General features: G+C 41.3%; 1 protein-coding gene across 7 annotated transcripts in view; it reads left to right on the forward strand.

Annotated features, from left to right (window-relative positions):
- The window catches only part of RALGPS2 (Ral GEF with PH domain and SH3 binding motif 2), a 279,035-nt gene that overhangs the window by 205,998 nt on the left and 47,467 nt on the right, over positions 1-25,570 (forward strand). For all 7 annotated transcript variants that reach the window (XM_073356496.1, XM_073356498.1, XM_073356497.1 and 4 more), the window contains 2 exons: positions 3,146-3,281; positions 6,055-6,206. In XM_073356496.1, the coding sequence (XP_073212597.1) occupies positions 3,146-3,281; positions 6,055-6,206 (288 nt within the window). The remainder of the gene's footprint in view (positions 1-3,145; positions 3,282-6,054; positions 6,207-25,570) is intronic.

The raw sequence follows: 25,570 nt of genomic DNA on the forward strand, positions 1-25,570 counted from the left end.
TCATAACAACACAGTACTCCAGTTGAGGCCATATCAATGCAGAAGAATTACTTCTCATGTCCTGTTACAACACTCCTGCTCATACATCCTGGAATTAAATTGAGTTGTTTTTTGTGTTGGTTTTTGTGTGTGTTTGGCAATAGTGTTATGTTGTTGGCTCATATTTAGCTTGTGATCCACTATGACTAGGGCCCTACCACATTCACAGTCCACTTTGGTCAATTTCACAGTCATAGGATTTTAAAAATAATAAATGTCATGATTTCAGATTTTTAAATCTGAAATTTCATGGTGTTGTCACTGTAGGGGTCCTGACCCAACTCTGAAGGCAGCAGTGCAGAAGGAGGGCATGTTATGGTATTGCCACCCTTACTTCTGTGCTGTTTCTGGTAGGGAGCAGCCACCGCTCTCCAGTCATCAAGCTCTGAAGACTGCCACCCATGCTTCTGTGCTATACCGTGATCCCCCTACAATAACCTTGTGACACCACCACCCCCCCCCCGCACAACCCTCTTTTGGGTCGGGACCCCCAGTTTGAGAAACGCTGATCTTCCCTGTGAAATCTGTATAGTATAGGGTAAAAGTACACAAAAGACCAGATTTCACGGTTCATGACACATTTTTCACAGCCGTAAATTTGGCAGGGCCCGAACTGTGACCCCAGATCCCTTTCTGCAATACTCCTTCCGAGGCAGTCATTTCCCATTTTGTATATGTGCAACTGATTGTTCCTTCCTAAGTGGAGTAATTTACATTTGTCCTTACTGAATTTCATCCTATTTACTTCTGACCATTTCTCCAGTTTGTCCAGATCATCTAGAATTTTAATCCTATCCTCAAAAGCACTTGCAACCCTCCCAGCTTGGTATTGTCTGCAAACTTTATAAGTGTACTCTCTATGCCATTATCTAAGTCATCGATGAAGATATTGAACAGAACTGGGCCCAGAACTGATCCCTGCAGGACCCCACTCAATATGCCCTTCCAGCTTTACTGTGAACCAGTGATAACTACTCTCTGGAAATGTTTTTCCAACCAGTTATGCACCCACCTTATAGTAGACCCCCCACTTGGTAAAGCAACTCCATCTTTTCATGTGCTGTATAAAACTGGGAGCTCTCTTGAACTGTTTTTCCCCTTAGACTTGCTTCCCATGGGATCTTCCTACCAACTCCCCGAGTTTGCTAAAATCTGCCTTCTTGAAATCCATGATCTTTATTGTGCTGTTTTCTCTCCTACTATTCCTTAGAATCATGAACTCTACCATTTCATGATCACATTCACCTAAGCTGCCTTCCACTTTCAAATTCTTATCCAGCTCCTCCCTATTTGTCAAAATCAAATCTAGAACAGCTGCTCCCCAGTAGATTTCTCCACCTTCTGAAATAAAAAAAAACTGTCTCCAATACATTCCAAGAACTTGTTGGATAATCTCTGCCCTGCTGTGTTGTATTCCTAACAGATGTCTAGGCAGTTGAAGTCCCCCATCACCACCAAGTCCTAAGCTTCGGATGATTTTCTTAGTTGCTTAAAAAAAGCCTCATCCACCTCTTCTTCCTGCTTAGGTGGTCTGTAGTAGACCCCTACCATGATATCACCCTTGGTTTTTAACCCCTTTTATCCTTACCCAGAGATTTTTCAACAAATCTGTCTTCTATTTCCATCTCAATCCCAGTTGACACGCTCTTCCACAGTTTCCTTAAAGACACTATTTTAGTGCGTACAAGCAAAGGAACAGAATTAAGGTGGTGGCTGGAATCTTGAATCTGAATTTCCTGATCTTTGTGCAATGGAATAGCAAAGTTAATATTTTGTAAGGAATCTTATCTATCAAGAAATCAGATTGGGGACCATTGCATCCAAAACCGGTAAGGCTGCCTATTAAGCTAAAGTTGAATCTGCTTCTCCTGTTTTATTTGTGGTTTTAAAATAACTATCTAAAGAGCAAAAGATCTGTAAATGTGCTATACAGTGTGTTTACACTGCAATTAAAAACCTGCAGCTGGCTTGTACCAGTTGACTGAGGCTCACGGGGCTTGAGCTAAGGAGTTGTACAGACATTCAGGCTTGGGCTGCAGCCCTGGCTGTAGGACCCTGCAAGGTGGGAGGGCCCCAGGCCCGGGCCTGAACATCTATACCTCAATCAAACAGCCCTGTAGCTCAAGCCCTGTAAGCCCAAGGAAGCTGGCATGAGCCAGGTGCAGGTTTTTACCTGCAGTGTAGACATACCCATCGATTCCTTTCCAGCCAGCCTCCCCATTCCCAACGGACTCAGCCTGGCTCTGCTTTGCCTTTGTAATGCTCCAGGTTCTTTAGCATATTTATTATTTTAATAAGAATACATCATATTTTTAAATGACATGGAATAATAAAACGTATAAAGAAAAGGAGTACTTGTGGCACCTTAGAGACTAGCCAATTTATTTGAGCATAAGCTTTCGTGAGCTACAGCTCACTTCATCAGATGCATATGCATCCGATGAAGTGAGCTGTAGCTCACGAAAGCTTATGCTCAAATAAATTGGCTAGTCTCTAAGTCTCTAAATTGGCTAGTCTCTCCAATAAATTGGCTAGTCTCTGCCACAAGTACTCCTTTTCTTTTTGCAAATACAGACTAAGACGTCTGTTACTCTGAAACCTGTCAATAAAATGTATGGTTGCTTCCCTCTCTGTGACATGGAGAAAAAGCCCTTTTATTTCACAATGATGTTAGGAGGAATAACTACTTAATGATAAAACTATGTTATAAAGATGAAAAGGTTAAGATAAAAATAAACCTTTTCCTTTTAGATGCTTCCTTTGTACTAGAGTATGCCAAAAGACGCATTACTTGTCTAATGGGAATGTATAGTATAACAGTTTGACTTTTAAAAAGACTCAGATGTTTATATTCTTATTGCTTTTTTAACAATAATTATTAGCTCCTCTTAAACTGAATTTTAATTTTGTACTTTAGCAAGATCCTGCAGTATTTTATATTTATTTTCAAAAAAATACAATAGACATTCTCAGTAGGAATCTTATACAACTTTTGGAAAAATATGAACCTTGTATATTTTTGGAGGGCTGATTAATAGCATTTGAAGTAGTCACATTGGTATTTCTTATGCTCAGTTGGAATTTCCTATTTTTCCTTTGCTCACAGGCTCTGAAGTGGGAGCATCTCCACAAAGTGCACGGAAAAGTGTTGCAGCTGAAGGAGCATTGCTACCACCAACTCCCCCATCACCTAGGAACCTGATACCACATGGGCATAGGAAATGTCACAGCTTGGGATACAAGTCAGCATTTTATTTACTTTTAAGAGTTTGAGCATGTACATATTGGACTGTCTTCTGACAACAAAAGCTTTTGCTTTAAAAAGTGAAATATTTAATTAGCAATGTTCCTACATAAAGACCACAAAACACAACTCCTATTCTGGAAGGAATATATGCAAGAAACAGCGTTTGTCTATTCGTTAATCAGTTTTTTTTTTAACTTGCATTATGATGTCTTACTGCTTGCCTCTGAAAAGTTGTGTTCCTTACAGCTCGCCTTCTATGAGTGAACCTGACTCAGGACACAATGAACCAGATCTTCCTCAGTTAGAGTACCTGACCTTGATTTCCTCATTGCACACTTAATATAAAATTGCTTTTTAAGTAAAAAATAAAAAAGGTCCTGATACTTATGTGATTTAAGAGCTTGCATGGATTGAATCTTGTTACCTGCAGCAATTTGGGTTTCGTTTACTTTTTGAATTTGCAAGAGCAGATCCCATGAGATTCCAAATCTGCCAAGTACAATATGATCTCTCAGAACCAGAGCACCTTTCTCTATGTGAAGCTAAAATAATTCTGTCTCATAAGGTTGCTCATTTAGTATGGTACTTAAAGTATTAGATTTTTAATAGTTTTTAAGCAAGTGGTATTTCGTTCCTTTTTAATCAGTTATCCTTCTAATTAATATTCTCTCCTTTCCCTGATGTCTTCCATAAATTACGCCTGAAAGGAACTGAGGCCATAACAAAGTGCATCCAGCTTTTATTGTTTCAAGATGAACTAATTATCTCCAATTGTGTCTGAGACATTGAATTATTTCTTTCTGTAAACTTGCTTGCATGAAATTTAACTCCTACAATTGCTGTTTAAGGAAGAAAAACTTCCTATACATGCAATGAAGTCCCCTCTATCCCAAAAGAATTGAGGGAGAAAAACTCCTTTTGTTTTGGACTTTTGTGCTCCTTGATTTTGTCCAGCACCTAGATACCAAGGTAATAAGCATTGTATGAAAATCTGACAGACAAACACACTTTATTAATTAACACACTTTGTTGATTAAAAGTTGTGTTAAAGCCATTCTCAGATTTGTTCTGTCCTAACAGAACTCTAAAGGAACCACATAGAATTTATTATATATACACTTTACCAAATACTGGTACACAGGACTGTATCTCCAAGACTCCCATTAATGGCAATTTGAGTCAAGTGTCAAATCTCCATTCACTGCACTGGAAATTTATCCCAAATGATTGGCTGGTTTCAGAACTTCTTCTAGCTCAGTAGTCTCTAGCAATAACAATGTTTACCTACAGAGAAATGATAAACTACTAATTTCATTTTTTCTTCTAACGCTCCTTTTGTGTATTCATAGTTCTTGAAGAGTTGAGATTTGTCCTGTTAGTTTCTGAGATTCATGGCAGTAGTTCTAACAGAGGCTTATAATGAGAAGGTAGCTACTCTGAGTTCATGTACCCATTATAGCTCAAGACTTCTGTTTAGAGTTGTATGGGACAGGATATATACTTTTCTGTATCCTTAGGCAGTTCTGAATTCCACATGAACTTAAAATATGGAGCTGTATAGAATGTTACTTTTAGAGAACAATAGTTATACAGGTAAGGAATTTTATGCTACAGTGAGAATACCAATCTCAGTGTATTCCTACACACTGGCTCTTGCATCTGTGGGAAGAGCTGGCAGGAACTCAGAAGTTCTAGCTGTCAGAATCAACTGGTGTTGCTTTGTTCTCCCCAGTGCTCCGATGAGCTGTGATTGACTGTTGTTCATAAAGGAGCTCCTCTGGCACTGCAGCCCATTAATCAGTAACATTTGTCCCATGTCAACATAAAGTTTCTCAGCTTTGACTTCTGTTTCCCGGTGTACCCTGTGCTATAGTCTCTAGTCAGTCTCTGTAATTAAAACATTTTGATTATTTTTTTAAATAGAGGCATTTTCCACCAAGATACCTATTGAGTTTTGACTTTCCAATGTGTGATTACCCCCTTCTGCTCCACTCTGAGCTAGATATGGTCCGATTACATCATTGACACTTTGGCCTTTGGGCCTGCTTACATCATTCTTTTAGAGAAGCACATTCATTCTTCCTTCTTCATGAAGCATTTTTTTTTAAAAAAGATATTGAAAGTCCAATAAAAATCATGGAGTTTTTATTTGTTCTTATTGACTACTCTTAAAAACGCAGCAGAAAAACTTCTAGAGCAGCTTTATATCTCACATGCCACTTACCTTTTGCTGAGGCAGATAGTCAACTTCCTTCTAAGGTATAATTAAATCTGTTCCATGGCTGAGCAACCCTCCTTACCCTTCTTTTGAAAGTATACCCAAAAACTATGTCAGTTTCTCCTCAGTTCCCTTGTCATCTCAAGGAGCACGTTCTAGAGATTATTCTCTAATTCATCTCTTTCATGTGAAAGCTTTATAAACTACAATAAAAACATGACATTTATCTGTGCAAGTATGAGGCTAACGTGAACTCATTTTGTCCCTAGCATATAAAATACAGTTAATTTTCAAAGTTCTTGTAATTAAATTAAAGCACCATCATTTTCATTCAGATAAATGTTATTTCAAGGACCAGTCATCCCTCTGCCCTCAGGGGCATTGTGCAATTTTGCTATTAATAACCCATGCGAGTTATACTGCTAGTGCTCTGTCAGTGAGCCCATTAAATTATCAAGCGGTGCACAGCAAACTACGTATTATTCTTTAATACCTTGAAGCTGTGGCTGTTGAAATGCATTAAGAATATTTATATCCTCATTTGTTCCAGTTTCATACACAAAATGAATACAGCAGAGTTTAAAAGTGCAACATTCCCCAACGCAGGACCAAGGCACCTATTGGACGACAGTGTCATGGAACCTCATGCCCCATCCAGAGGGCAAGCAGAGAGCTCCACCCTTTCTAGTGGAATTTCAATAGGTGAGACATTTTTAAAATTTAGCTGTGCTAGTCAAAATGTGTTTTAGTACAGTTGACTCGAAGGTGTGTACCAGCAGGACTATTATAAAATCGTGATAGCGTTTTAGAACAAAGGTAGGTAGGAATGTGCAGTGGGGGCGGAGGGACTGTGTGTGAAAAGTGGCAGAATAAATGGCATGACCTGAACTACAGCTGACAGGTCATTATTAGATGATTGTTTTTAAACCTATTCAATGATACATCCAAATAATTGTTTTACTACTTTCTTTCCAGATATTTTTCAAAGCAAATCCTTTGTTCAAATCATGCCAAATTAAAACTTTCTGCCCGCTGGCACTGATCGTTATTTAAAATGTGATACTGAATTAACAACACAAATTTAAGTGGTAAAAAAAAAAACCTCTATCTAGTAAAAGTCTTACTGGAAAAGGTGGTAATCTTCAGATGTTTCAGATAAGCACACATTGAGTGTGCACTTAGTAAATTATTGATGCAAGTTTCAGGTGCGGGCTTCACCCATTAAACTACATGAGAAACTAGTCTGTTAATTGTGTGTCTTTTATAGCTTAATAGAGTATTGCTCATTATTTTGAACTCCAGGTTTTGAAAACAATTTTGGTGGTTAAGGGAGTTTGAGCTTTATCCTTGTACTGGGAGAAATAGCTCCTAGTAGGATATGTGGTGATAGAAAAAGTTTAAAAACAATAAATATATTGAAAATAATAGGGGACAGGTGCTTGCTAAACTTTTCTACCAATTTTTGTTTCTAAACTTTCCTGCATCATTTAGGGCTTGTCTACACTACCGCTTAAGTCAATGCAACTTACGTCTCGCAGGTGTGTGAAAAAGCCACCCCCCTGAGTCACGCAAGTTACATCGACCTAAGCGCTGTCCACACTAGCACCAATGCAGCTGCGCTGATGTAGCACTGTAGTGAAGACTAATCCTTAGACTCTTTTTCCCTCCTCCTATCATCCAGGAGCCAGGCTACCCTTTTAAGTAGCATTTTATGTCCCAGCATCTATAGTCAGCTAACCTTCGTTGACTTCTGCAGTTGTTCAGCATCTCTCAGGATGGGGCTTTAGCTATGTAATTCTCAATTTAACTTATAAAATAAAGGTTGTATTAAAAGTCACCGGCACTTCTGTTGCTGCTGAAAGGGAGCTGGCGCATTTTGAGAAGGGCAGTTTAAAATTTTCACTTTCCTCTGTCTTTCTGCTCCTTTCCCCCATGTGACTTCTATTATATTTGTCTGTTTGGTCCACTTGCCCACTCATGCATTTACTATAGTGGGTGGTCACTGGTGTGTTTTGCAGGGGTTTTTTAGAGGTGAAGTCCTAGGTGTGTACCCCTGGGAGTCTATGCCTGAGTATGAAATCCAAATGGTTCAACCAGTCAATAAGAAACGGAGTTTTTGTCCATTAAAATTCAAACAATACTATAATATGTTTGTAGTCCATCCAGTCTTGCAGAAATTCTTTTGGGCCCAAATCCACTTCTAATTTCAGACTAATTCCTCTGACCTTTCATCCTGGAGGAAAGTGATAAAAATTTTAGAATCTTTAGTGTCTGTATATTCCTGCCTTAAACAAAGACAACAGTCTTTGCTCCAGTGTGTTCCAGTTTCTCAAGTATAACTCCAGTCCTTATCCTTATGGTGGCAGAAGCTGTAATGATACAGGGTCAAAGAAAGATATTTAACTTCAACTGAACTAATTCAAGAAAGCTTCTCTTTAAGGTTTGAGTTGAAATAAAAATACGTATCATAGCATCAACATTTTTATGAATTTTCCTATTAATTCCCACTCCTGAAATACTTGGATTCCAAATGAGATTATATTTTTATAAATAAGTGGTGTGTGTAGATTGGTTACAGTACGTACATTGGTTTCTATTTTTGGCACCATATCCAGTAGGAGAGAACTGCACAGAACTGCTGTGTGATGTGGCCCCGTGGAGTACACTCTTCAGGTGTTTGGAATCCTTCTAAGTCACAATCAGCCTGCATTGGAAAATCAAATTTGGGGCCTAGGAACAGAAAGATAAAAAGTCACCTCTGAACATAAAAATAAATGACTTTTTTTTCTCCTAAACCTGGGTCTCATGCTTGGTATTGCATAAAGCTACATATAAGTTAACTGAGCTTATGGCAAAGGCATACATTGAGGAAATAACTGAGGCCTGTGAATACACAAGTTTCATTTTTAGGTTGTTATCCTATAGGATACTTGCATTGGGACTGGTGCACTTTTATTAATGATTTTGACAAAGCTGTCAAATATATGCATTAAAATGTACAGATACCAGAATAGGTGGTGTTAGAACATAGTGATATAGCTGTTTTATAAACTTAAGTAGAATATGAAATATGATGGACCAATTTTATGGCTGTTGTTAGTCAATGGAGTTACATAAATTATGAATTTGACACAAGGTAAGTCTTCGTAAAATGATGCCCTTGAGTATATACAGTGCGCAAGAGAAGTAAAATTTAAGTAGCCCTGAATTATTTAAAATATTGTAGGGAAAAGGTCTGATTTAATAACAGACTCAGTGGGGATAAATTGGCTCCCTCCCTAACTTCAACAGAGTTGTTCAAGTTTACAGCAACTGAGGATCTGCCCAACAATTAAAGAGGATCTTCAAAGAAAAATTGGGTTTGTCCTTTTTTTCTTCATGATGTATAAAGAAGGCTGAAATGTTTTTCCTAAGAAAAGGATCTCTTTCCACTTGTGTTTTAGGTTAAAAATTCAGGTTCCGTTTAGGCTAGAGATTGTCTATGGTGATAGGAGCACTAGAAAAATGATATCACAGGATTCAAAAAAGGGGAACATTTTTAGTCTGAATACTTTTTTAAACTGTTAGGTGTTTGTTTGCATATTTGTTTTTATTAATACCCACTTATGTGATGAACATTTGGCTTTAGAAAGCCTATATTAAAGATTCAGCACCCTCACACTTTCAGTCAAGGTATTAAAGCTCACAGTAAACAACCCTGAGATCTCTGACATTATCCAGCAAATCAGCGAACACCAAACTTGCCATTCCTAATATTTCTACAGTTAAAAAAAATAAAAGAAAAAACCCTTTCAGGCCTTCTTTCTCAATTACAAAGCAAATAAGTATAGAAGCCCATTTCTTTTAAAAGCCTGCACAAGTCAAATTTAAATTCTCAGCCTAGGAGTTATTAGCAATAAAGAAAGCTAATGGGATGTTGACTAGTATCAAGCACAGTATGTTGGATAGACACAAGGATGTTTAAAGATTTTTCAGATGAAGTATTTGAACTAGGTAAAAATAGTTATAAAATTTTGCCAGAAGGATCCATTTGAGGTCATTGGAAAGAACAAATATTGAGAAGAATTTAAGACAGTGGTATTTTACAGAAAGTATTGAATGGGTGAAGTGGGTTTCCTGTTGAGTTGATAGAGTCAAATGGTATATTTAGGGTATTTAAAGAAAACTTGGATAGCTATATAAAGTTTAATAAGTTAAAGTGAGTTTCAGTTTTGTAGCTGAGCTCCTTTTAAGCAGGGTGCAAAGGAGTGCGGATCTGAGATAAATATTTCCTGTTTATGCTTTTTTTTCGGTTTTGGGGCATTTTATTTTTTTGAGCGAGGGAGAGGGAGGTTGTGTTTTTGTTAGAGTGTTTTGCTCAAGAAGTTTAAAAATCAACATTTTAAGGTGATGTCCAGTGGAGGGAAGGTTGGGTTTTGTGCCCTTACTGCTTTAGGATGTATAAAATAGGTTTGTTTAAAAAAATTTAAATGGCTTATTTTAGATATATAAGGTATACAAAGTCGTAGAATCATAGAATATCAGGGTTGGAAGGGACCTCAGGAGGTCATCTAGTCCAACCCCCTGCTCAAAGCAGGACCAATCCCCAATTAAATCATCCCAGCCAGGGCTTTGTCAAGCCTGACCTTAAAAACTTCTAAGGAAGGAGATTCTACCACCTCCCTAGGTAACGCATTCCAGTGTTTCACCACCCTCCTAGTGAAAAAGTTTTTCCTAATATCCAACCTAAACCTCCCCCACTGCAACTTGAGACCATTACTCCTTGTCCTGTCCTCTTCTACCACTGAGAATAGTCTAGAACCATCCTCTCTGGAACCACCTCTCAGGTAGTTGAAAGCAGCTATCAAATCCCCCCTCATTCTTCTCTTCTGCAGACTAAACAATCCGAGTTCCCTCAGCCTCTCCTCATAAGTCATGTGTTCCAGACCCCTAATCATTTTTGTTGCCCTTCGCTGGACTCTCTCCAATTTATCCACATCCTTCTTGTAGTGTGGGGCCCAAAACTGGACACAGTACTCCAGATGAGGCCTCATCAATGTCGAATAGAGGGGGACGATCACGTCCCTCGATCTGCTCGCTATGCCCCTACTTATACATCCCAAAATGCCATTGGCCTTCTTGGCAACAAGGGCACACTGCTAACTCATATCCATCTTCTCGTCCACTGTCACCCCTAGGTCCTTTTCCGCAGAACTGCTGCCTAGTCATTCGGTCCCTAGTCTGTAGCTGTGCATTGGGTTCTTCCGTCCTAAGTGCAGGACCCTGCACTTATCCTTATTGAACCTCATCAGATTTCTTTTGGCCCAATCCTCCAATTTGTCTAGGTCCCTCTGTATCCTATCCCTACCCTCCAGCATATCTACCACTCCTCCCAGTTTAGTATCATCCGCAAATTTGCTGAGAGTGCAATCCACACCATCCTCCAGATCATTAATGAAGATATTGAACAAAACCGGCCCCAGGACCGACCCCTGGGGCACTCCACTTGACACCGGCTGCCAACTAGACATGGAGCCATTGATCACTACCCGTTGAGCCCGACAATCTAGCCAACTTTCTACCCACCTTATAGTGCATTCATCCAGCCCATACTTCTTTAACTTGCTGACAAGAATACTGTGGGAATACTCTTGTTTCTTCCTTTGTGTTTTGGAGATCTCTTTGGAGAACTAGACAACTAGAGTAGAAGCTTTCTCATGTATTAATTGAAGGGGTTGTAAACTGAATCTTTCATAAAGACATTTTTCATGTTTGTTCAAGTGTTTGAGGTATATAGATGTTAACAAACACACACAGCAGTTATAGGTATGGTGATTAAAAATCCCTTCTCAGTTAGTCAAGTTTCACTTCCTTGGTACTTGTGGTGTCATGATCCTACTGGTTGTCCAGTTATCCATAGATTGTTCCAGAAAATACAGGTAAACAAAACCTGAATTTATAATACAGAAAAAAAGAGGGGAAAACCCCTTTTAGACAGTCTTTATACATTGTAGAAAGAAAAGGAAAAAAAGCAGGGGAAGGAAATTTTTAAAAATGAATAGATGTAGGCACCAAACTATTCCAGCCACCGATGACCCAAGGCCTGCTTCTCTCTTAAACTGTGAATCATATTTTAAAAAAAACAAACTTTTTTGCTATTAATAGGACAGTTTCTCAATTTTTTTAAATTACTTACACAATCCCCCAAAATTCATTTAGCCTTTGCAACAATAATGTTATAGCAAGGATTATTTTTATTTTCAGAAACTTGCAGTTAAATCTAAAGCAGAAGATCAGATAAAAATTTTCAATTATCTGAAAAAGGGGAAACTGCTGGAATGCAAAAAAAAATTAAATACACATGATGTTGAGGAATTTGTAAATCTTTGAAAGCAGTGTTTCTTAACGACCAGTCAGGTCCCTGAGATCTCCTGGACAGGTTAGGAAGGCAGTATGCCAGTCCCTGGTATCAAAAACGTTGAGAAACACTGTTTTAAAGCACTGTCTGGCTGCGAAGTCCTCACCAAAAAGTGTTTTTAAGAAGTAGGTTAATGCATTAAAATTTAAGTATAAAGATACAACAGGGTATATTCATTTCTGAGTGACTTACATTAATAGGTGTCACCAGGCATATGACTCTAAGAATAAAGGACTTCAGTCACTCAAATAATGTAGCCGTCACAGTAAAGATGTGCTTACTGCTGTTATGAAATTAAATCAATGTAAAAATAAGGAAAGAAGTAGAGAGAAACAAGGTTACCAGCTTAGTAAAGCCACCATTAAACATTAGAGTTCTAAATTGGACTTGCTTTTAACACTCCTTTTCTTGTAGAATTTTTTTTTTAAAGCCAAAACATATAGGGATTAATGTGATTTGAAAAATAAATAGAATTCAAAGGCATTAATGGAAAGAAAGCTCTATATCAAACAGTATTTTCGGGGCATATGCAGAGAATACTGTGTGTGCGAGCAAACTCCTTTTCTGTGCACATAGCCATTACTCAAGGCCTTGCAGGTATTCCTTAGAGTATTCCTTTAAGTCCATTGCCCCTCTAAGGGGATCAGTATACAACAGTTTGCTATCTTAAATGGAGTTACCCGCACAGTTCATAACACTGAATTAGTTTTGATTAAAGAATAAAACAAGTTTATTTAACTATAAGGAGATAGGTTGTAAGTGAACAAAAGTATGTCATTAATGTCAGAAATCGTTACAAGAGAGAGAATGATAAATGCTTCCTAGTACTAAGATTTAACAAATTAAGATTTGGTTCAAGGTGAAGTTCCTTACCACATGTTCCTAGTAACATTGCTGACCAAATTGTCAGGCCAGTATCTGCTGCAAAAGTCCAAAGGCTGTTTTTTTATCTTCTTAGATGAAAGAGCAAGAGATGGATAGGGAAAGATCACTTGGGGTGTTTTTGCCCCTCAATTTTATAGCTCAGTCACCCTTTGAAATGCATTTTCCTGAGAGTTACCCCAAGATAAAATTTATTCGCTCTATGAGGATGGAGACAGGGAGTCTGGTGGTGAAAGAGGTTCCATGCTGTTTGTTCCTGTTCCCCTTCCTTGCTAAAGAATGGCCACTTGATAGGTGATTTCCCGTCCACTTGGATGATACCTGGCTAGAGGTGTCAGCTTGTCCTTTGTCTTTGAGAAACTGGTTTACCCAGACTTGTCCGGAAAACACATTTCAGGCCTAATTTCAGCTTATATTTATAACTTTACATATAATGTTTCTACATATATTTCACCATGATGTTATTGACCAGCAAGTTGTTAGTTTTGAAATGATACCGCACAAACTAAGTTCCCTCTAAGCTGCGCAGCAACCTATTAAGCACCGTGCAGACGCTCAGGGCTGCAGTGGGGAGAGATTCCTCTCCCCCAGTCCAGGCTCCAGCCCAGCCCCGGCATGGACCTGCCACGGCCAGGGGAGAGGTGCCCCCTCCTCCGCCCCAGCCCGGACAGCTGCGGCCATGGGAGAGGCGGGTCTCTCGTGGCCCCAACCCAGCCCTGGACTGGACCTGCCGTGGCCCTGGGAGAGGTGCCTATCCCGTGGCCCCAGCCCCAGACCTGCCACAGTGGGGAGAGGCACCCCTCCTCCCCCCAGCCCTGGTGCTGCTGCAGGGGGAGAGAGCTGGGGGGAGTCCTCTCTCTCTCCACGGTAGCCCTGGGGCAGCCTGTACCCTAAACCCCTCATCACCGGCCCCACCCCAGAGCTCACACCCTCAGATGGAGTCCCCTCCCACTCTCTGAACCCCCTCTGCCCCACCCCCGCCTCATGAATTTTGTGATGTGCACCACTGAGGAGGTGATGTATCACACATCACCTCCACACTGGTGCACATCATAAGATTCATTCCGCACATGGGTGGGAAAAATTAGAGGCAACACTGCCCACAAAGCATATTTTGTACAAAGGTTATATTACAATGGTGTGTACAGTGTGAATATAGGGGTGTATGTGGTCACAATGACAGCTCTGTTTGAAACCGTGAAAATACCAAGTGCCTTATTCTTTAATTGCAAAAGGCTTTACCCAAGGGTTCAAATAAATTATTCAAAATTTTTATTTTCTTTTTAATTAAGGAGCACTTATGCTAGGATAAAGTCAAACATTTGGGTATCCAAGTTCCCTAACTGAAACATGTTCTTTTCCTATTATGCTTTTTGTTTTGAATGGTTTGGTTTTATTTGGGAGATGTGCTCACTCATCTTTTTAACTGTTAATTAAATGGTTCGGCTGTTCTTTACTTCAGATTGGCTTTTAAAGCAGTCAGTTACAGGAACTGAAATTAATATGTTCTGATCACTTTATTTGAATTATTGCAGGGCCCAGATACCCCAGTCAAATTGTAGCCTTAGTGTGCTGGGCAGTGTGTAAACACATAGGAAGAGACAGTTTCTTCCCCAAAGAATGTAAGTTCGAAGACCCTGATCCTGCAACCAGAACAGTGTGGGAAAACTTTTGTGATTGTGTGGAGACCCATTGATTCTTCTTTGAGTGATGTCCCTGTGGGTACTCCACTTTAGGTCTCGGTGCGCCCTGTGCCCGTAGTCAGAGATTTAAGGTAGCAGTGCCTGGTTGGGTTGCACATGCATGGTCTCCGTCTCGCACCGCTTCAGGCAGTTAACTGGCGCTATGCGACCAACCCCACCTCAGTTCCTTCTCTACCGCCTTTGGCTGGAGTCGGAGCACTTAGCAGTACCTCGCAGCTTAGGAATAGCTTAGTTTTAGTTCTCAGAATAGTTAGCCTTCCTATTTTATCTCTCTCTCAGAAATGTTATTTTAAATTTTCTTCTTAGGGCTGTAGGTTTCCTTTTCTACCACAACAACGTGGTTGTTGATCTTCCTTCCTTTTATTTTTTATGGGGAGAGTATGCTGCCTGAGGGCCATGCCTGGCTCCGCTGGATTCAAACGCTTGCCTACCTGCAGGTTTTCTATACCTCTTTCAGATGGACACGCTGTGTGTCTGGTGTCTCGGAGAGGCACATATACCGCAGAAGTGCTCGCATTGTCACAATCTGAAAGCTCGCACCAGAAAGGCAAGAGATGTCCAACTGAAACTTCTCCTCATGGAGAAGTCTCTCCAACAAGCATCTGAGCCTGCGGTATGCACCTCACCCGGCCAGAAATCACCATTGGCAGCCTCTTATAAGGGCCCTTCCTCCACTGCATGAGCTCCTGATCAACCCACCAAGAAGGCAGCAAAACAACAGGGTACCATGTCCCCAACTTTGGAATTGGCCAAGAAAAGGTGCTCTGCTCAAGAGCAAACGCTGCTGGTACCAACTGCACCGGCTGTGTCAACGGCCAAAACAGTGGGCCCCTTCGGCACCATCGGTACCAAGAAACTGAAATCTCCCAAGCAGCCGAGCTTGGTCACAGGTACCAAGGGGAAACAAAACTCCATGCAGTGGTACCGTCAGCCATGAAAAGGGAATCGGTACCAAGCACTTCATTAACTCTGATGCTAATGCTGCCACCTACTGTGACCATCGCGCACTCTAGTCACACACTGGTGCCGACAAGCAATTTCCAGCATGCGGTACCGTTTCCTACCACACAAACGGTACTGATACCAGACACGTCGCAGCAATTCCTCCGCCACAGGAACCTCTCTGTTTTGTCAGTACCGGAGTTTCCCATCCTTGGCGCACCAATGATACCTTGGTACCTGCAGCACTTAGTCAACTCAGTTCTCCACCTCTGCTCCACAGTTCTTCAGTGATGATGAGGATGGAGATGAGGATGAGGGGCAGTCTCCACCACATTCCTCCCCCGTGGCTGCTCCTACCATGCACACCCCTAAGTGCACAAGCTACTCAACATACCTTCCCAACCAGCCCTGGTACAGGCAGCCCTGGATGCCCACTATGCCCTTCCATCCACAGTGGCCTTTTTGGAACCCGTGGGCTACATATCCACAACAACAGCGGGGCATACCTGTTGGCCTTTCCACAGCTGACATATGTCATGCACCTTTATTGATGCCACAAGGCCCACCCAGCACCTCTGATCAGGGAGTTCAAGTGGAGGAGGAGGAATTCTCTGATCCAGACAATCCACCTGAAGTCCGTGCCTCATCCTCACCAGATGACACTATTATGTCCCCACCTCCCACCACAGGTGATGATTTTAAACAATTTCAAGACCTCTACAAGAGGGTTGCCACTGGAAGAAGTCCAGGAATCGCAACACAAACTAGTTGACATACTGCACCCATCAACTTCATCTAAAATCGCCCTTCCCATGAATGATGTGATTATGGACCCTGTGAAGTTGCTCTGGCAAACTCCTGCAACAATTCCACCTACCTGTAATAGGTCTGATAAAAAATACTACATACTGCATATGGCTCTGAATTCCCTTTTTTCGCATCCGACACTGAATTCATTGGTGATTGACGCAGTCAATGAATGGGGTAGGCAACAGTGCTACAGAAACACTCCAAATGACAAAAACTGGAATCTTTTCAGCCACAAAGCATAGTCTGCTGCAACCTTACTCTGATGGGTTTGGTCATATAAACTCCCTCAAAACTGTCACTAGATGTGCCGGGATACCATTGAGAGCAAACCCCCCCTGCCAGAGAAGGCTTCTCTCCTCTCCCATCTTGCTGAGTTAGACACTCCAGTCAGCTACAGCATAGACCAAGAGGTTGGGCTACGCCCCCCTGCAGTACATAGTAACTAAGATTCACTTAGCCCAGGGGCTTCTCAGTTAACAGGGACTTTCCCAGCACCCAGTATTCAGTCTTTCTGGGAGCCTAAACCCCAAATAAATCCGTTTTACTCTGTATAAAGCTTACACAGGGTAAACTCATAAATTGTCCACGCTCTGTAACACTGATAAAGATGCACAGCTGTTTGCTCCCCCAGGTATTAATTACTTACTCTGGGTTAATTAATAAGCACCAGTGATTTTATTAAGTATAAAAAGTATGATTTAAGTGGTTCCAAGTAATAACAGACGGAACAAAGTAAGTTACCAAGCAAAATAAAACAAAACATGCAAGTCTAAGCCTACTACAGTAGGAAACTGAATACAGGTAAATCTGACCCTCAGAGATGTCCCAATAAGCTTCTTTCACAGACTGGACTTCTTCCTAGTCTGGTCCCAATCCTTTTCAGACCAACGTAGTAGTTTATGGCCTGGGTCCAGCAATCACTCACACCCCCATAGTTGCTGTCCTTTGTTTCAGTTTCTTTCAGGCATCTCTTTGGGGGTGGAGAGGCCATCTCTTGAGCCAGCTGAAGACAAAGTGTAGGGGCTTCCAGGGTCTTTTATATTCTCTCTCTTGTGGGTGGAAACCCCTTCATTCTTCTGTGCAAAATCACAGCAACAAGATGGAGTTTGTAGCCACGTGAGCAAGTCACATGTCCATGAACGATTCAGCTTTTTGCAGGCCAACGCCATTGTTTACATGTTAGTTTGAACATTCCCAGGAAAGCTCAGATGCGGATTGGCGTCTCCCAAAATCCATTGGGACTTTGTTTTGTTTCTTGATTGGGCACTTACTGAGAATAGTCCTTTGTCAAGAAGCTGACCAAATGCTTCACTGATGCTGCTTAGAATCAAGCACATCAAGATACAAGTACATAACCAATATTCATAACTTCAAATACAAAAATGATACACACATACAGACAACATAATCATAACTGGCAAATTACAACCTTTCCATAGACACCTTACTTGATCTCCTTTGTACAAGATTTGGTGCAACTGTAGGACCTTGGTTGCAACAATGATCTATACGGTCACAGTTCATGTCAATAACGTCATACTTACAATTGAGAATTGCCAACTATGAGGCCTTATTGGCAAAGTATGACCACAACAACTATGCAAGTCTCTCTGAATTTACTGCCTTAATTCCAGATGATAGATAAGAACACTACAAATCACTCATAGATTCATAGATATTTAGGTCAGAAGGGACCATTATGATCATCTAGTCTGACCTCCTGCACAATGCAGGCCACAGAATTTCACCCACCACTCCTAAAAAAGACCTCACACCTATATCTGTGCTATTGAAGTCCTCAAATTGTAGTTTGAAGACCTCAAGGAGCAGAGAATCCTCCAGCAAGTGACCCGTGCCCCATGCTACAGAGGAAGGCGAAAAACCTCCAGGGCCTTCCAATCTGCCCTGGAGGAAAATTCCTTCCCGACCCCAAATATGGCAATCAGCTAAACCCTGAGCATATGGGCAAGATTCATCAGCCAGATACTACAGAAAATTCTTTCCCCGGTAACTTGGATCTTACCCCATCTAAAAACCCATCACAGGCCATTGGGCCTATTTACCATGAATATTTAATTACCAAAACCATGTTATCCCATCATACCATCTCCTCCATAAACTTATCGAGTTTAATCTTAAAGCAAGATAGATCTTTTGCCCCCACTACTTCCCTCGGAAGGCTATTCCAAAACTTCACTCCTCTGATGGTTAGAAACCTTCGTCTAATTTCTAATCTAAATTTCCTAGTGGCCAGTTTATATCCATTTGTTCTTGTGTCCACATTGGTACTGAGTTTAAATAATTCCTCTCCCTCTCTGGTATTTATCCCTCTGATATATTTATAGAGAGCAATCATATCTCCCCTCAACCTTCTTTTAGTTAGGCTAAACAAGCCAAGCTCCCTGAGTCTCCTTTCATAAGACAAGTTTTCCATTCCTCGGATCATCCTAGTAGCCCTTCTCTGTACCTGTTCCAGTTTGAATTCATCCTTCTTAAACATGGGAGACCAGAACTGCACACAGTATTCCAGGTGAGGTCTCACCAGTGCCTTATATAACGGTACTAAAACCTCCTTATCCCTACTGGAAATACCTCTCCTGATGCATCCCAAGACGACATTAGCTTTTTTCACAGCCATATCACATTGGCAGCTCATAGTCATCCTATGATCAACCAATACTCCAAGGTCCTTTTCCTCCTCCGTTACTTCTAGTTGATGCGTCCCTAGCTTATAACTAAAATTCTTGTTATTAATCCCTAAATGCATGACCTTACACTTCTCACTATTAAATTTCATCCTATTACTATTACTCCAGTTTACAAGGTCATCCAGATCCTCCTGTAGGGTATCCCTGTCCTTCTCTAAATTAGCAATACCTCCCAGCTTTGTATCATCTGCAAACTTTATTAGCACACTCCCACTTTTTGTGCCCAGGTCAGTAATAAAAAGATTAAATAAGATTGGTCCCAAAACTGATCCTTGAGGAACTCCACTGGTAATCTCCCTCCAACTTGACAGTTCACCTTTCAGTAGGACCCGTTGTAGTCTCCCCTTTAACCAATTCCCTATCCACCTTTCAATTTTCCTATTGATGCCCATCTTATCCAATTTAACTAATAATTCCCCATGTGGCACAGTATCAAACGCCTTACTAAAATCTAAGTAAATTAGATCCACTGCGTTTCCTTTATCTAAAAAATCTGTTACTCTCTCAAAGAAGGAGATCAGGTTGGTTTGGCACGATCTACCTTTTGTAAAACCATGTTGTATTTTGTCCCATTTACCATTGACTTCAATGTCCTTAACTACCTTCTCCTTCAAAATTTTTTCCAAGACCTTGCATACTACAGATGTCAAACTAACAGGCCTATAATTACTTGGATCACTTTTTTTCCCTTTCTTAAAAATAGGAACTATGTTAGCAATTCTCCAATCATACGGTACAACCCCTGAGTTTACAGATTCATTAAAAATTCTTGCTAATGGGCTTGCAATTTCTTGTGCCAATTCTTTTAATATTCTTGGATGAAGATTATCTGGGCCCCCCGATTTAGTCCCATTAAGCTGTTTGAGTTTCGCTTCTACCTCAGATATGGTGATGTCTACCTCCATATCCTCATTCCCATTTATCATGCTACCATTATCCCTAAGATCCTCTTTAGTCTTATTAAAGACTGAGGCAAAGTATTTGTTTAGATATTGGGCCATGCCTAGATTATCCTTGACCTCCACTCCATCCGCAGTTTTTAGCGGTCCCACTTCTTCTTTCTTTGTTTTCTTCCTATTTATATGACTATAGAACCTTTTACTATTGGTTTTAATTCCCTTTGCAAGGTCCAACTCTACTTGACTTTTAGCCTGTCTCACTTTATCCCTACATATTCTGACCTCAATAAGGTAGCTTTCCTTACTGATCCCTCCCTTCTTCCACTCCCTGTATGCTTTCTGCTTTTTCTTAATTACCTCTGTAAGATGCTTGCTCATCCAGCTTGGTCTACAACTCCTGCCTATGAATTTTTTCCCCTTTCTTGGGATGCAGGCTTCCGATAGCTTCTGCAGCTTTAATTTAAAATAATCCCAGGCCTCCTCTACCTTTAAACCCATAAATTCTTCAGTCCAATCCACTTCCCTAACTAATTTCCTTAATTTTTGAAAGTCAGCCCTTTTGAAATCAAAAACCCTAGTTGCAGATTTATTTTTGTTAATCCTTCCATTCAATTTGAACTGAATTAGCTCATGATCACTTGAGCCAAGATTATCCCCTACAACCATTTCCTCTATGAGGTCCTCATTACTCACCAAGACCAAATCTAAAATGGCATCCCCTCTAGTCGGTTCAGCAACTACTTGCTGAAGGAATCCATCAGCTATCGCATCTAGGAAAATCTGAGCCCTATTATTATTACTAGCACTCGTCCTCCAGTCTATATCTGGGAAGTTAAAGTCTCCCATGATCACACAGTTTCCATTAGTATTTACTTTATTAAAAACATTAAAAAGGGCTCTATCCATATCCAAATTAGATCCCGGCCGTCTATAGCACACCCCAAGCACTATCCCAGGGGAGGCTCTAATAGTTTTCTTCCCCAATTTAATTGTTGCCCAGACAGACTCAGTCATATCCATTTCATCGCTTCTTATTTCTTTACATTCTATCTCATCATTGATATACAGTGCTACTCCACCACCTTTACCTTTATTTCGGTCTTTCCTAAACAGCACATACCCTTCAATACCTGTAGCCCAGTCATGACTACTATTCCACCAGGTCTCTGTTATACCTATAATATCTGGTTTCACTTCCTGCACCAGTAACTCTAGTTCCTCCATTTTGTTACCTAGGCTCCTTGCATTAGTGTACAAACATCTTAATTTTTGCTGTTTGGCCTCACTCACATTCTGTACCCTATTAGGCACGGTTATTTTACTACCAGTATAACCTATTAGACTTGTATCTACACTGCCCTTCCTCCTACCTACAGCTGTATCCACTCTTACTTCATTTTCTTTCCACTCTGTGCTAAATTCTGGCTCTTCACAAAAGGTCAAGTCATAACCAGAACAGCGTTACAAGCTGCCTTGATTCAGCAGATTCAGCTGCGAGATCCATAGCAACTGCAGTTGTCATGAGATGAGCCTTCTGGTTCCATCTATCTGGATTCCCAAAGCTGGAACAGTTGATGTGGAGGACTTACCATTTGAGGGATCCAAACTTTTCATGGACAAAACTGACGGGTTGTTACACACTCTTAAGGACTCAGTGGCAACATTGCAATCTCTGGACATCCACACACCTAAGATCAAAAGACACAAGACGACAGGGCAGTTATCAAGTCCCTAAATGAGTCCAATCTCCCCACCCCTTATGCACACCGCAATAGATACTACGACCAGCAGGGTCGGAAGCAAAAAACCTTGAGGAAACTGCAACCTGTTCCTTTGAATACTATTTTGTAACCATCAACTGCCAGACGACAAATTTGAGGCCTTGGTCGAATTCCATCTCTTTCAACACTGGAACCATCTACACCTTTCAAGACCTTTAGAGATGGCCTGAACCCATTTTACCTAATCTGGCAGAGTATTACATCAAACAGATGGTGTCAAGGTTCCTTCCCCACTCTGAACTCTAGGGTACAGATGTGGGGACCTGCATGAAAAACCCTCTAAGCTTATTTTACCAGCTTAGATTAAAACTTCCCCAAGGTACAAACTATTTTACCTTTTGTCCCTGGAACTTATTGCTGCCACCACCAAGCGTCTAACAAAAATAACAGGGAAAGAGCCCACTTGGCAATGTCTTTCCCCCAAGATCCCTCCAAGCCCTACATCCCCTTTCCTGGGGAGGGCTTGATAAAAATCCTCACCAATTTGCATAGGTGAACCCAGACCCAAACCCTTGGATCTTAAGAACAAGGAAAAAGCAATCAGGTTCTTAAAAGAAGAATTTTAATTAAAGAAAAAGTGAAAGAATCACCTCTGTGAAATCAGGATGGTAAATACCTTACAGGGTAATCAGATTCAAAACTTAGAGAATCTCTCTAGGCAAAACCTTAACTTACAAAAAGATACAAAAACAGGAATATACAGTCCATTCAGCACAACTTATTTTATCAGCTATTTAAACAAAACAGAATCTAATGCATATCTAACTAGATTGCTTATTTACTCTTAACAGGAGTTCTGACCTGCATTCCTGCTCTGGTCCCAGCAAAAGCAACACACAGACTGAGAGAACCCTTTGTCCCCCCTCCTCCCCCCCAAGCTTTGAAAGTATCTTGTCTCCTCATTGGTCATTTTGGTCAGGTGCCAGCGAGGTTATCTTTAGCTTCTTAACCCTTTACAGGTGAAAGGGTTTTTCCTCTGGCCAGGAGGGATTTAAAGGTGTTTACCTTTCCCTTTATATTTATGACAGATGGTTATTAGAAATTATCAAAACTGGTTACTCCATTCCCCTTACCTCCAAACAGTCTACCCACCCCTCTTCCATGTCTCTCTTCAGGGACCCCTCTCCTGAGCATCTACTGCAAGAAGAGGTAGCCCACCTCATGTCTCTGGGAGGAGTAGAATGCGTACCATCTGAGTATAGAGGGAAGGGGTTCTATTTCCACTTTTTGCTCACACAGAAAAAACCAGGAGGTTGGAGGCCTATCCTCGACCTATGGCGACTCAACAAATTTGTGAAAACACAGCGATTCAAAATAATCACGCTGAGCACCATTATCCCAGTGTTAGAAAGAGAGGGGACTGGTTCTCAGACCTCAATCTCCAGGATGCATATTTTCATATATCCATCTATACCTCACATTGAAAATTCATACGATTTGCAATAGGACAGGACCATTTCCAATACAAAGTGCTACCCTTTGGCCTTTCCACTGCGCCTCGAGTATTCTCAAAGGCATACCGGACCCTCGCTAGAACGCACTTCTATATAGCGCGAATTTGCATATAACGCGGTCGCGGCCATGGATCCTAAATTTAATTACTTTACTTGCAATTCATTTTAATGCAGTTGCTGCTATAACGAGGTCCCCGTGTTAACGCTGTACCGTACATGGATCCCAAATCCTGAGTTCTAGCGATGGTCCGGTGTACTTGCCGTGGTAGCTGCCTGTCTACGCAGAGAGGGAATCATGATTTTTCCCTACCTGGACAACTGTCTATTGAAAGCACTAACAAGACAGGTAGCCCTAAATCCACCGAACACACAATAACCCTGATCACCAAGTTAGGCCTTCAGATAAACATGCAAAAAATCCACTCTAACACCAGTTCAACACCTGGAATTTTATGGCAGTGGACCTCAACTCCCTAGAGGCAACAGCCTCACTTACCAACAAAACAATTTCTGACTCTAACCAATTTGATCTTTACAGTACAAAACAGCCCGTAAGTGTCTGCCAGAACTTGCCTACAAATTCTAGGCCACATGGCTAGCACAACCTTTGTTGTCTGACACACAAGATTACATGTGCAGTGCCTACAAGCCTGGCTCCAAACAAATTATGTCCCACACAAGCACAGTATAAACAAGCTCACCATGCTAGAGACAGTCAAAGGTTCTCTTTTGTGGTGGACCAACCCAGAAAACGTCTACAGAGGGGTGCCCTTCCTACCGAATCCACCGTCGATCACCATTACCACGGATGCTTCCCTTCTAGGATGGGGAGCACATCTGCAACCACACTCTATACTGGGTCGATGGTCCACAACAGTGTTTTATCTCCATATAAACCTACTAGAACTGCAGGCAGTTCGAAACACTTGTTCCCACTTCCTACCGCTAATCAGAGACAAGATGGTACAGATTCTCACGGGCAATGTAGCTTGTATGTTCTACTTAACAGATAAGGGGGAGTGCGATCACACTCCCGCTGTGTGGAAGCCATGTGCTTTGGCACTGGTGCATCAAGCACAATGTATTATGGCTTCATACCTTCCTGGCTGCTTGAACACAATGACAGATACCCTAAGCAGGAAGTTTTACCAGGACCATGAGTAGGAGCTGAACACGCCAGTACTCCTAGACATTTTCCGAACGTGGGGTGGGGTTTTCCAACTATGGATCTTTTTGCAACTGTGCAAAACACCAAATGCCCCCAGTTCTGCTCCATGCTATCTGGGCAATGCCTTTCTCATCAAATGGAATGCTCTCTTACTATACGCCTTCCCTCCCACCCCCCTCCTAGCCACGTGCTTCACAAGATCAAATGAGACAGATCCAGAGTGATCCTAATAGCTCCCACAAGGTCACGACAAACATGGTACCCTTACCTCCTCCACATGGCTGTTTGCCCACCACGCACACTGTCGCTTCTACCTTGGCTACTATCACAAGACGCAGATCGCGTCATCTATCCAGATCCCAAATGACTCCATCTCAAAGTGTGGTTGCTGCATGACTTTTAGACTCTGAAATGACATGTTCTGCAGATGTACAAAACATCTTTTGAACAGTTGTAGGACAACTACCAGACTCACATACATACATAAGTGGAGGCAAATTGACTCATGGTGCTGACACAAACAGACGGAACCTCTCTCAGCCCCTTTATCTCTAATTCTAGACTACTTCCTGGAACTCAAACTGACTGCCATTTCCATGAGTTCCATTCGTATCCATCTATCAGCCATCACAGCGTTCCATCATAAAGTACATGGATTCTCTACTTTTATGCATCTGTTCACTAAACGTTTTCTTAAGGGCCTATCCAATTCCTACCTGGATATTTGGAATTCCACTGCAGCATGGGACCTCAACTTAGTCCTCCATGCCCTCACTGGCCCTCCCTTTGATCCCATGCTACAAGCTCCCCCCTACATCTTTCCATGAAGGTTGCATTCCTAGTGGCCACTACATTCGCCAGAAGGGTTGGAGAACTGTCAGCTCTCATGGCTTACCCTCCTTACACAATCTTTTGCAAAGATAAAGTAGCTCTCAGATCACATCCCAAGTTCCTATCTAAAGTTGTCTCATCCTTTCACCTCAACCAACCAATACACTTACAGACATTTTTTCCTAAACCACATGTGGACAAATGACAGTCCAGATTACACACCCTGGATGTTCGCAGGGCTATCACCTTCTACATTGATGGAACAAAATCTTTCCGCAGATCTCCAAAACTGTTTGTTTCAATCACTGAATGATCAAACGGTAACGCCATTTCCAAACAGCGTCTATCCAAATGAATATCAGACTGCATAAAACTGTGCTACCTCCAGCATGAACAACAATCTGCATGAGGATCTGCACGCGTTCTACCAGAGGCCTATCAGCCTCCATAGCATTTCTTAATAATATTCCCATCATTGAAATCTGTAGGGC

This window comes from Lepidochelys kempii, chromosome 8 (genome assembly GCF_965140285.1).
Source record: "Lepidochelys kempii isolate rLepKem1 chromosome 8, rLepKem1.hap1, whole genome shotgun sequence".
In the NCBI taxonomy this organism is placed as follows: Eukaryota; Metazoa; Chordata; order Testudines; family Cheloniidae; genus Lepidochelys; species Lepidochelys kempii.